At 45.2% G+C, this 13,193-nt stretch overlaps 1 protein-coding gene across 3 annotated transcripts; it reads right to left on the minus strand.

Moving 5' to 3' along the window:
- Positions 1–75: 75 nt before the first annotated feature.
- On the minus strand, positions 76–10,815 carry LOC149281836 (bromodomain-containing protein 3-like). 3 transcript variants are annotated; one of them, XM_089498925.1, is made up of 12 exons: positions 10,615–10,815; positions 10,133–10,270; positions 9,469–9,613; positions 7,210–7,222; positions 4,303–4,519; positions 3,818–4,192; positions 2,965–3,093; positions 2,561–2,752; positions 1,435–1,688; positions 887–1,185; positions 514–636; positions 76–188 (listed from the first exon to the last, which is right to left on the minus strand). In XM_089498925.1, exons 1-12 carry the CDS (start codon positions 10,813–10,815, stop codon positions 76–78), a joined length of 2,199 nt encoding a protein of 732 aa, XP_089355051.1. The 3 variants fall into 3 exon arrangements, with proteins under 3 accessions (XP_089355051.1, XP_089355050.1, XP_089355049.1); XM_089498924.1 differs by having other exon boundaries at positions 514–675; XM_089498923.1 differs by lacking the exon at positions 7,210–7,222 and having other exon boundaries at positions 9,462–9,613.
- Positions 10,816–13,193: the final 2,378 nt, after the last annotated feature.

Genomic DNA, 13,193 nt, shown 5'->3' on the forward strand with positions numbered 1-13,193 from the left:
TGTTAAATAAGCCTCAGACCGGATTCACTGGTTTTGTGTGCACAACGTCCGTCCGTTTCAAAGAAAAGTTAAAATTTACTCCGAATCGCTGCTGTCTGAACTGGAGCCGCTGGAACTGCTGCTGCCCGATTCCGACGAGCTGCTGCTGCTGCTGAGCCGCGACGGACCGCCTGCCGAGCTCGATTTTTCTGAAACAGAAACAGGGAGCGCTGTAGAGTTGTCATATATTCCGGCCTCTTCTTTCATTAAGATCATTTCATTTTGGTTGGTTTTCTTATAATAGAGAAAATACTAATATATACACACACACACACACACACACTTATATAAGTTTACAATCCAAGAACAATCTTAACACTATTTATTTGCCCAAAATGGTGTTATGTTACATTGCAAATACGTTCAAAAGTCTACTGCAGGGAGAAAACCACATCGTAGACGTTCTAGGTGCAGCCAGAAGCGATAGTAAAGCGGATAACTTTTTATTAAATACACCAGATTTGCAGACGGTACCTTTTTTTGTTGGTTTCTTGTTATTTAACTGGCCGCTCACGTCCTGGAGTCGTTTTTCCAGCTCCTTTTTCTTTTCCTGAGCCAGCTCTTCCTTGGACTTTACAGCTTGTTTCTTTCCCGACGCTGTGGGGAGGGAAGATCGGCGATCAGCAACTATAACAACTATCTCACTATAACTGTATCTACCCTGATGGAAACCACCGGCACCTCACGGTAATCATTTGATACTTTGTATCAGGAAAAAGGGATTTACTCACTATAAAAAAAAAAAATTACGAAGTTTACAATAAGTTTTATTTACGATTCAATACTGATACTAAATAATTGGGGGGTTTTTACCTCCTCCAAAGCATCAAAGTTTTCAAAAACTTACAAAAAGGTTTTCTTTGCTTTTTTTGTAAACACGACTTGACGTATCGTTCCAGTTCTCGCAAAGTGGTGGGCTTTAAAGTCTCAAAATCAATTTCAATCTCGTCGGGATTGGAGTCTCTTAGGGAAGGCTCCCGGGATTGTATGATGTGCACGACCCGACCCAGTTTTTCTCCCGGGAGCCGGTTGATATCCAGACTGAGTTGTCTCTTTTCGTCGTAAGTCATGGGCAAGCCCTCTTCTTCCTCTTCAGAATCGTAGGGGGCTGTTGGGGGCTGCTTTCCTCCCTTTTTAGGGGGCTTGCTGGAAGAAAGAAAAACAAGAAAACATTGAGAATATGATTGTCTATCTTGGCTTAGGACCAAAACTTAACATACTGAAGGCCTTGAAGGGTTTAACGGTCTCCATATTCCTCTAGCCACACCAACTGTACCCAAGCCCATGGCCAACAGGACTCTTTACACTGTGGAGGAAAAGAAACCTTACAACACGCATGATCTGGACCCAAGCACACACCTGTTGGGAGCTGCCGTGGCGGCGGCGGTGGTAGACGTGGTGGATGCGGTCGTACTGTTTGCCTTCTTCGCAGGAGCTTTTTTGGGTGGGACGGGTTTGGCCGCCTGAGCAGGCTTCGTCTTTTTGTCGTCCTCTGGTTTCGTTTTGTGCTTTTCCTTTTCTTTCTCTTTGTCCTTTTCCTTCTCTTTTTTCTTTTTCTCTTTCTCTTTCTCCTTTTTCTCTTTCTTCTTCTTTGGTTTGTTCACTGGAGCCTGGGACAGGGCAGCCAGCTGCTCGTGTACCGCTTTCAGCTGTCGAAAAACGGGACCAAGACATTCAGTGACACGGTGTGTACAACCGACAAACCCCCCCACCCCCGACACCGAGAAAACAACATCACAAAATAACCAAATAAAAAGAAACTGATGGTGAAAATTTCTGTTGATAAGGACACCACAAAAATATATCTTAACACGCCTGGCTACATTGAAAAAAATATTTTGTTTCAATACTGCGGCCACTAAAAAAAAAAATAAAAAAAAAAATTGTACCAAATCTTATGGAAAAAATAACCTCCTGTAAAAAAAAAATAAATCACATGCTAGCAGAACATCTTGTGCTAAATCAAACATAGTTTAATATCTGATGCTCTTAGACAATCATCCCCAGCAGTAAAAGACAAAATATTGACTGAGTGGCAATACAACAGCGTAAGGCTGCTTCCGGGCAAACGGTGACCAAATAGGGGCAATCAATGTTGTCCGTATATTTGCCCAAAGAGATGGCAACCGTAAGGGTTGCCAATAAGCACAACACAAAGAGAGCTATTTTTTTTCGACCGGGATCCGAGGTAACACCATCTTGGCCGACATCATAACCCATAAGCTCAGGGTCTGCCGCGCATTTTAAAGGCAATTGCTGGGGTATTTACTCAATTATAGTGCGACGGCATTCAGGTCTGCGCAGGTTTTTTTTTCTTGGCAAAAAACACCTTTAGGAACAAACATAACCACGTGTCAAGTAACAAGAAAAATCTATCGCCTCCTAAGAGGATAAAAAAAATGGTTTTATATAACGGAAAAAGAGAATTATTATAAAAGTTCTACAGTTACAGAATTCTATATGGTAAATAACATTTCACAAGGGCAGTTTTGCTTTAAATCACCTCGGTGTCTTCTCTCACCTGCTCCTGGAGTTCGGCCAGCCGCGTGGCTCGCTCTTCCTCGGAGTCCGACGTGTCCGAGTCTGAAGAGCTTTCCTCGCTGGTGTGGCTGCTTTCTGTGCTTTTACTGACCACCGGGGCCGCGGTGGGAGGAGGCGCGGGGGGCTCCACGGGCTCGTCCGGCATTTTAGCAAATCGCATTTCAAAGACATCCTGTTGGACGTAATGCTTCACGTTTAACAACCATCAAAACCATAAAAATGCTTCAAATGAAATTTAAAAGAATTAAAATTATATATATATATATATATATATATATATATATATATATATATAAAAATAAATAAATCACATTAATAAGTTTTTTTCAAACATTTAAAAAAATTAGAACACTACATTTTTCTTTCAACACCAACTCTCATTACCTGAAGTTTTCTGGCCATTGCAACAACTTCGTGGTCGGGAGGATTGTACTTGTAACAGTTTGAAAACATTAACCGTATATCGGCTGCAAAAGCCTGTGCATCCTGGTACTCTCGGACGTCCATTTTTTTCTGTGACGAATCAAAAAAAAATTAAAAAAAAATAAAATATATATAAATTTAAAGAAAAACGCTATATAGTCGAAATAAAACAGTTAAGAATTTTAAAAAAGGCATTAATAACTGAATTCCAATGAAAAACAAAAAAAAACAGGTTTAAGGTTACTTCAATGCGAAAGTAGACCTTCAGTACTGCTACTCAAAGTTCCGACTCCTCGACTGCGAGGTTCTGACATCAGAACCCAGGTCCTCCGAGCCTAAAGCACCAGCTCGTTGGTTCAGAGGAATGGAAGAGTAATCGACCCAACAGAGACTCGATTCTCCATGCTTACAATGAGACCAACCACTGTGGTCCCTGCCAGCCCTCCCCTTGGCAGGAAACAGTGGGTTACCTGCTTCATATCGTTACAATGATGCTAAAAAGTGCGTGACCCGGAGGGTTTACCGGACCTACCTGTGATACTCGCGCTTTTCAAGAGAAAAACCATTAAAACATTCATATTTATCACTGCAACGCCTAGACTCAAGAGCAAAGCCCAAAACAGCAATAGCTGCTCCCTATATGCCAGATGACTTAAAACCGAAAGGGTCTAAGGCAACGATACTTCCTTGCTTGGCGTTGGCGAACCCCAAACCACCTCTTGTAAAGAACCCAAAACCCATACATGCTTTGTTCTGCTAGACGGAGAGATTGGACGAGGAGCATGCAAAGGACCTTTAGGATCTGCGGACATACTTTAACAGTACTGAGATCCATCGGATGCTTGATAATGTCATGATAGTCATGCAGTTCCAAAGCCTCGGCGTCCACAGGTTTGTAAAAGGGCCAGGCGTAGGCGGCGTGTTTCTTCGACAGCATCTCCTTCAGAATAGTATCACAGTACTTTAGGTGCTCGGACAGTTTGCCCTTTTTCCCGGTGAGCTGAGGCACCTCGCCATCTTCCAAGTCCTTCTTTGGAGGCTTGATCGGTCGCCCACCGCTCTCTCGTCTGTTGGCCACCTTGGCTTGCTTGGGCTCTGAAAGGGTGACGGGCGACTGGCTGCGGCTGGCAGTGATGGCCGAAGTCGTGGGGGTCGTTGTGTCCGCTTTCCGCTTCACTCCTTTTTGTTGCTAAAGAAGGGGTAAAAAAAATGTAATAGTGCAACAAAAGAAAAAGATTTAAAAGTGTAATTTTCAATTTTTCTACTTTTTTTTTTTATAATTAAAAACATTACCCTTACTTTGACGACTGGCACGGCAGGAGGGACAACTTGATTAACAGGAACAGGAGCGTTCGGAGGGGCCGGGGGTGCGGCGGCGGCAGCAGGCGCCAGGGTTGCGTTTGATGTTATAGTCGGCACCGGTGTGGCAGCGATGACGGGAGTCTGGGATACCACGGGGGAGATGTTGGTGAGCTGTACCGTGGGGTTAATGGTGGAGACGGCTGAAGACTGGGTGCTACCTGAAAACGAAGGTCGGTTTAGTAGCCGGAGGTTTATAATGCCAGAGTATTATGATTAGTAACGCTCTGTACAAACACCACCTGTACGATTTTTGGTAGCCCAAGCAAACCTGCATACTTTGCTACAAGCCCTCACAACCTGCAATACCCACCTTCATGTTCCCCACAATCAACTGAAGCCCAAGCAAACCTGCATACTTTGCTACAAGGTATACAGAGTGGACCAAGAGATCTCCTTTATTATCTGTTATTGTTTTCTGTATTGTTATTATCATTTTCCTGTTTCTGTGCCTGAATTGTCTATTACCCTTTTCTCTGTCTATCTATGCTTTATGGCCTAGGAATGCCCTTACTGGGAGTTGCAGCATTTTTCCACTGATTGTTTTATTTGTTTTTATTTGGTAAAATTTATGTCATGCCTGTCACTACTTAAGTGTGTTATATTTTACTTTCTATCTTTCTGCTCCACTGACCCCTTATCTCCTATATCTGCCCTCTTACTGCCCCCGTCCACTTTAACACTATTTAACACTCTCTATTACAGCCCTCACAACCTGCAATACCCACCTTCATGTTCCCCACAATCAACTGGGATTTTTCGCCCGCCCCCCCTGCCCCTCTCCCACCCGCCCCAGTGGTTTTCTAATATATAGACAGTTAAGTACCAGCTCTATTGGAACACGCCAGTAGAGGGCACCAAACGGTAGATCCCTTTACTACCCACTACTCCCTATTAAAGCATTCCAGATCCTATCCCTCCCCATCTGTCTGCCGTCAAAGCTATCCCAGTACCTCTACACTAAACCTTTATATGTGAAACCTACCTATATTTGCTCTACTACCCCTGTCCCCCACATAGTCTTCCCTATTCCTATCACTCTAAACCAGCAAACTCAATCAACATGCGCAACCTAACCAATCTTATTCCTATCATCTCCAACCATAAGCTACCTCCCGTCTTTAACTGTGCCCTATGGAATGCCCGCTCGGTATGCAACAAACTTGCTTGTATACATGACCTTTTTCTATCCCATGCTTTTAACCTCCTAGCTCTTACTGAAACCTGGATCCCCTCCCATGACACTACTGCTTCTGCTGCACTCTCCTTCGGAGGACTACACTTCAGCCACACTCCTAGGCCTGATGGCAGAAAGGGTGGTGGTGTAGGCATCCTTCTCTCACCTCACTGCACCTTCCAGAATATACCAAGCCCTCCCTCCCTCTCATTCTGTTCCTTTGAAACTCACACAATCCGTCTTTTCTCTCCACTCTCTCTTCAAATTGCTGTCATATATCGCCCTCCAGGTCCTACCTCACAGTTCTTTGACCACCTCTCTGCCTGGCTCCCTTTCTTCCTCTCTCCTAATATCCCCTGTCTTATTCTGGGTGACTTTAACATTCCTCTAGATATATCTAACAACTCTGCTAGCTCCAAACTCCTCTCCCTGACATCCTCCTCTGGTCTCTCTCAATGGACTAATTCCCCTACGCACACCGAGGGACACTCACTTGATCTGGTTTTCTCCAGATCATGCTCCCTTTCAGACTTCTCCATCTACCCGTTCCCTCTGTCTGACCACCACCTTCTATCCTTTTCTCCAGTGCTAACCCCTAACAAGACAAACTTACAGCGTTCACCTCATACTTGTAGGCCATTACCAGACAATACCATTACCCAACTGTCAGCCTCACTTGAACCTCTCTTACCTTCCATGTTAACCCTTTCCTGCCCAGACACAGCAGCCTCTTTTTATAACAACACACTTGCTTCATCCCTCGACACCATAGCTCCAATTACTACAAGTTACCCCCGACAATTTAAACGCCAACCATGGCATACCAAAACCACACGGTTTCTTCAGAAGTGCTGCCGCACGGCTGAGCGTTATTTCAGAAAATCCAAATCCAGCGAAGACTTTACTCACTATAAGTTCATGCTCCACACCTACAACTCTGCCCTCTCTCTCACCAAACAGCTCTACTTCTCCACTCTCATATCCTCTCTTTCTTCCAACCCACGACGCCTTTTTTCTACTTTCAACTCCCTTCTCTGTCCCTCCACACCCACACCACAAACCTCTCTCACTGCCCAAGATCTTGCTGCCCACTTCAAAGAGAAGATCGAGACTATTAGAAAAGACCTCTCTTCCTTACAACTCCCTCCTACACCACTCAACACCACTCTCTCCACTCCTACTATACTAACTGCCTTTTCCCCTACAACCGAAGAAGAGATAGCCACTCTTCTTTCTTCCTCTCACCCAACAACCTGTCCCCTTGACCCCATCCCTTCACACCTTACAAAGTCTCTATATCCATCCCTTGGTCCATCACTTACCCACCTATTTAATCTTTCTCTATCATCTGGAACTGTACCATCTGCCTTCAAGCATGCGCTAATCACACCAATTCTAAAGAATCCTTCCTCAGATCCCGTCTGTTTGTCTAACTACCGCCCTATCTCTCTGCTTCCTTTTACCTCTAAGCTGCTTGAACGGATTGTGTACAACCGCCTCATTAACTTCCTCTACTCTAATTCCCTCCTTGACCCTCTACAGTCTGGTTTCAAACCCCTTCACTCTACTGAAACAGCTCTAACAAAAGTCTCCAATGACTTGCTCTCTGCCAAAGCAAAAGGTCACTTCTCTATTCTAATTCTACTGGATCTCTCTGCTGCTTTCGATACTGTTGATCACCACCTTCTTCTAGACTCACTTGCTTCTATAGGCATTCGAGATACAGCTCTCTCCTGGATCTCCTCATATCTGTCTAACCGTTCCTTCTCTGTCAACTTCTCTGGCAAGACATCATCGCCCCTTCCACTTTCGGTTGGTGTCCCCCAAGGTTCAGTCCTTGGCCCTCTGCTGTTCTCTCTTTATACTTCATCTCTTGGCAAACTAATCAACTCATTTGGCCTCCAGTATCACCTATATGCAGATGATACCCAAATCTACCTGTCTTCTCCTGATCTCTCTCCATCTCTCCTGTCCCGTATTACCAATTGCTTGTCTGTTATTTCTTCATGGATGTCACAACACTACCTGAAACTTAATCTTTCTAAAACTGAACTCATTATCTTCCCTCCCTCCATCTCCACTCCACTACCTGAATTCTCTATCACCATTAACAACACGACTATCTCTCCTACTAACCAGGCCCGATGCCTTGGGGTCATCCTTGACTCAAACCTCTCCTTCATCCCTCACATTCAGTCCCTCGCCAGATCCTGCCGCTTGCACCTAAAAAACATCTCTCGTATCCGCCCATTCCTCACCCAAGAATCCACAAAAACCCTGGTTCATTCCCTTATCATTTCCCGTCTTGACTACTGCAACACTCTTCTGGTTGGCACTCCACTGTCTCGACTCTCTCCTTTACAGTCTATCCTAAATGCGGCTGCTAGGCTCATCTTCCTTGCACGTCGCTCCTCTTCTGCTTCCCCCCTCTGTGAAACCCTCCACTGGCTCCCAATTACCTTTAGAATTAAATTTAAGATCCTGGTACTGACATATAAGGCCATCCATAATACTGCTCCTCCGTACATTTCTGACCTCATTAGCAAATACTCTCCTACTCGATCCCTACGTTCCTCCCATGGGCTAAGGCTCTCCTCCTCACTCATCACCTCTTCCTTTTCCCGTCTACAAGATTTCACTCGAGCTGCCCCATATCTCTGGAATCTTCTCCCAAGGAACCTTCAGAATTCACCCTCCCTCCCGACATTCAAGAAACATCTAAAAACCCACTTCTTCAGAGAAGCCGCGCCATCTTAGCTGCTAGAACTTCCTTGTCATCGATACAACCCCCACAATACCTCTCACCCTTTCTCTATGCCTTATGTTTGTCACCCCATTTCCCTCTAGATTGTAAGCTTGCGAGCAGGGCTCTCTCCACCAAATGTATCGGTTTGTCTTAGTCTGTCAATTCTTGTCTTGTCATATCCCTTGAATTTATGTATTGTATTAAGCGCTGCGTAAACTGTTGGCGCTATATAAATAAAGGATAATAATAATAATAATAATAATAGCCGGAGGTTTATAATGCCAGAGTATTATGATTAGTAACGCCGGGCGCTCTGTACAAACACCACCTGTACGATTTTTGGTAGCCTCAGCACTTTGTGACCAATGGAACGCTCCCGTTCCCAACAAAAAACATAAAAGTAATGGGTAAAAAAAACAAACAAACAAACAGAAAAAACAGATAAAATATTGCTAATATTACGGGAGGCATAACGCACAAAGGAAACTGTTGGGCTACTTAGTTACTTTGGAGTAAATTAGGTTTTATTTTAGGGGAAAGACTTGTGGTCGGAAGTTGGAAGATTCAGCTGAAAGTATCAAACCTTTGAAACGCTCCCGCCGACGCTCAGCGGCTGGTTCGGCTCGTCTGCTCGCCATGCGCTCGACCACCGCGGGCTTCGGAGAGGGGGGTTTTTCAATTTGGACCTCTGGTTCTGGAGCTACAAAGAGTAAGCGTTATAAGTGAAGGCTCATATTCTTCTGAACAACTGATTTCAGACTCATGGTAGTTGTGCACGAGAAAGCCTGCTTTGTAATAGGTTCCCATATAAATTATATATATATATAAAAATATAAATATATAAAGTAGGTGGCAGTATTTTATATATATATATATTTATAAAATACTGCCACCTACTGGCAAGAAGCTCAAACGGCAAACGAAATGGAAACATCTGGTATTTAATTTACAAAATTAGCTAAAGAATTCACCTTGAGGTCAGAAAATTATTAATGCAAATTGTTTGCTCAAACCTGCTTTGAAAACCAAGGTTTTTTTTAGTTATTTTCCAGGATCCATCACTTGTGTATTGGGTATTAAGAGTTAATAGAAATCTCTCCCATGCCTTTTTTGTGTCGTTCTGCACAGCACTGCATTGTATGCTAACGTAGCGATGGGCAACGAGACGGTTAGGACTAGTTACCTGGGTTTTGCGGGGTTGTGGGCTTCCGTCCTTTACCTTTCGGAGCTGGGGGTAACAACTCAACCTCTTCCTGAGGCATCTGGGCTACTTTCTGCAGAAAGATCTTCTCCAAGGCTTGGGCCATTAACACGATGTCATCTGTGGACTAATAAAGAGCGGCCGGTTAGCCAGAATCTCATAACCGAGGCCAACGTTTGAGAACCTGGGATCAGCCGGAGGATAAGCCATACCTGGCGTCCCCAAGAGTATAAACACGTATGTTCATGGGGAGACCCTTAATCCCGTGAACAGGGAAGCTGGCGGGGCAGACTATAGCAGATATTTTACAAGGCGTTTTACAGACACGTTACAAAGTCCTGAACTTTGCGGTCTATTAAAAGACGAGCCAGGTGTGGCGTCCGGCCGCGAGAACGCGGAGACCAGATGTTCAAAACATCTGGGTTCAGCCGGGACATAAAGAGGCTGCCGGCTGTAATTAAAACGACGCAGCTATGGCTGACGAGACGAAGCTGCTGTACGGCGCTGCGGAGTACGACGGCACTATATCAGATAAATAAGGATCATATCGGGATTATTTCTTCCTAACCAATAAACATTCAAGTCAAAATGAACCTCTGTCCCCATCCCGTGGGCGCCGCCGTCTCTCCGTAAGCGGATTTATTACCTTGTTGTAGATGTAACAGTTTGTAAACATGGTGTTGAAATCCTGCATGCACTCGTTTGCGCTCCAATAGTAGTTATTCTCAAGTCTCTTTTTTATCGTTCCCATGTCCATCGGATTCTTGATGATCTTGTGGTAGTCCTGCCGGAAAAACACAAAAAGGAAGAAAACAAAATATTAAAATAATAATAATAAGACGTTTTTACTAGAAATGGGCTGGACGACCGGTGACCGGTGACGGGTGCGCGCGGGGGGGGACCGGGCGCGTTTAATGCGATTAAATAAACCTCGCTGCATGAAGCTGGCGGAATCTCGGCTCAGAAAAGCCCAGTTGGTTGGAAAGGGTTAATTATTGACCATTATAGTCTTGCTCTGGGGACTTATTTATTGTGATCATGTGTAAAAGAACTACAAAAATTAAAATTAAATAAATTGGTTTAAGCAAATGTGTTTATGGTATTTTTGGAAGTTTACGGAGGACTTACAGGTAGATTTAATTTAATGCAGTCCACGGGCTGGTAGAAGGGCCATGCAAACTGGTGTTTCCAGAGGGTCTTCACCACTACGTTCTGCATGTACTGGAGCTGGTTGGTCTTCCTGCCGGGTTTGTTGGGGTTGGAGACTTCTGGAGGTGGTTGGTTGACAGGCCCCTGAGGAGCCTGCGCGGCCGGGGCCACCGCAGACATCTTGCCAGGCTCTAGATCACTTCTGCTTGCGGCGGTCCTGAAGCACAGTCTTTATGGCCCCCAGGTGGGATCGACATCCCATTTCAGAGGCAGCCACCATAGAACCTGCAAAGAAAAAAAGTTTATGGAAAAAAAAAAAAACTTCCAGGAAAATATCAGCAAAAAGGTTGGAAAACAGAGATTATTCGTCGAAACCCAGTTTGTATTTTATCAAACTACAGAATGATCCATTAATAGCTGAAGATTATTTAATATAATAATATTAATAATAAATAATACCTATAACAGGCTCATGAGAGATGTTCTGATTTTAACCAACGTATTAACATATTTATAAAAGGAATTTTCGGGAACAGGTTTGGAAACTTTGCCAAATTTAACTGCCGTCAGACATCTTCCACCAAAAAGCCTACTAGTTTTGGGAGATTTGATGGAAACCAATACCTCGAACTATATTCGTATTTCTAAAAGTTATTCCCAAAGGACCCAAAAGTACTGGTTTTGAAACCAAGATTCCCGAGACAGACTGATAGGCATGTCCATCATCAGTTGTATTGATTAGCCCCTGGGGATGCCCCGCGTTTGCCCCATGGGGCTCCAGGGCAATTCTTCAGTCTGCAGGAAGAAGAAAAGGACCAGCTTCCAGCTTCCGATGATCCCAACCAGTAACAGCTCCTACACTGGGGAAAGCCTTTGGCCAGTTACTGGAAAGACTTCTCGGAAGACGGGTTCGGGGTCATTGTATCCCTGCTAGTTATTGTTTCAAGCATCGCCTGGAATCACCGGGCGGTATCCATAACGACTGCATTTCCCACACTGGCCGGAACATGCACAGGGAAACGGGAGGGTATGAAGCCCGCCGAGCCGTCGAGCCTCTGTCTGCGGTACCGGCGGCTCCCGGGATCGGAGACAAGATAACCGCACTTAACCATTTACCTGGCTTCATGTTCGAGACGGGCAGTTAATAACGCCAATCGTAGCAAAGATCTGACGCCTGAATCTCGATAAACCTGGCCGTCAAAAGCCAGCCTTTAACCTGTAAAGCTGCTGAGCCCCTCTAACAGTCACAACCAGCAGATTTACCCCCCCATTATCGCAGCATATAATACGGGGCTGTAATTTCCATACAGGAGTTTCGCCACAAAGTATCTCTTTCCAACATTGTTGCGATCCAGGAGCGTCCATTACTCTGCGCTAAAACATTCGAACAGGTCCATGGCAGAGGGCCGCTCCGGACACACATGGCTGCATCTAAAACACGGCAGGCAGGGTCACCAGACCCAGGGGCAGCCAGGCAGGGCCCCCAGACCCAGGGGCAGCCAGGCAGGGCCCCCAGACCCAGGGGCAGCCAGGCAGGGACCCCAGACCCAGGGGCAGCCAGGCAGGGACCCCAGACCCAGGGGCAGCCAGGCAGGGCCCCCAGACCCAGGGGCAGCCAGGCAGGGCCCCCAGACCCAGGGGCAGCCAGGCAGGGCCCCCAGACCCAGGTACCTTCTTGTGTTTTTACGGAGGACTTCTGCTCCGAGCGATCCACGCAAATAATAGTCTCTCCAGACTTTTCACATCTACTGTAACCCCGGAACCGGCACTTATGCTGAACACGCGTGTCGTTTGGGTGCAAATGTTGCATTTTAAATCAGTTAAGAGCCGCAGGCGTCACATTTCACAATTTATTGATTCATCTGAGAGCTTTCACTTCGAGTTTATTTAAAGGGCACGTCCGACGGAAACAGCGAGGATGCGAGCGATTGCCTTTTTACGCAGAGCCCCAAAATATTTTTTGCCCCCCGTCGCCATTTACCCTAAAAAAGGGAAAGTTAGACAGAGAGAACTTCAGTACAGGAAACTCATTAAAGGATCATTATAAATTATTACAATTGTAGAGATATCGCCCAAAAAATTCTATTTGGGTAGAAACGTTGGCACGTATACTCTGTGTGATGACTACTCTCACTACCACTATCCTGCAGCTGCTGCCCACAGAGAGAATAAACCCACCTGAGCCTCACAATTAAGGATATCCCTGGCTCAACACAATCTAGTCTTCTAACACATGCATGCCAAGTGTCCTAATATCAGCGGGACAGTCCTCACTGGGGACATAAGGCCTGTAAAAGCCAGGGGCGAGTCACGCTCGGTGATGATCTGTTCGTTTTCTTTTATATTAACCGTTTTAGCAACGCAAACAACGCGATTACACGGCAGGAACAAGACTCAAGCGGGCCGTTTAAATCTGCCGCCAATTAACAGCGATGGACAGACCGTGGAGGTTAATAAGGTAACGTTAATTATTGTTCCACTGACCCATATTACCTAATGCGTCATAATAACCGTTATCGCTTCCAGATCCATTCCAGCGTAATGCTATTTTACTGCGT

This window comes from Sceloporus occidentalis, unplaced genomic scaffold (genome assembly GCF_023333645.1).
Source record: "Sceloporus occidentalis isolate IW3139 unplaced genomic scaffold, rSceOcc1.0.p SCAF_127, whole genome shotgun sequence".
Taxonomy (NCBI): domain Eukaryota; kingdom Metazoa; phylum Chordata; class Lepidosauria; order Squamata; family Phrynosomatidae; genus Sceloporus; species Sceloporus occidentalis.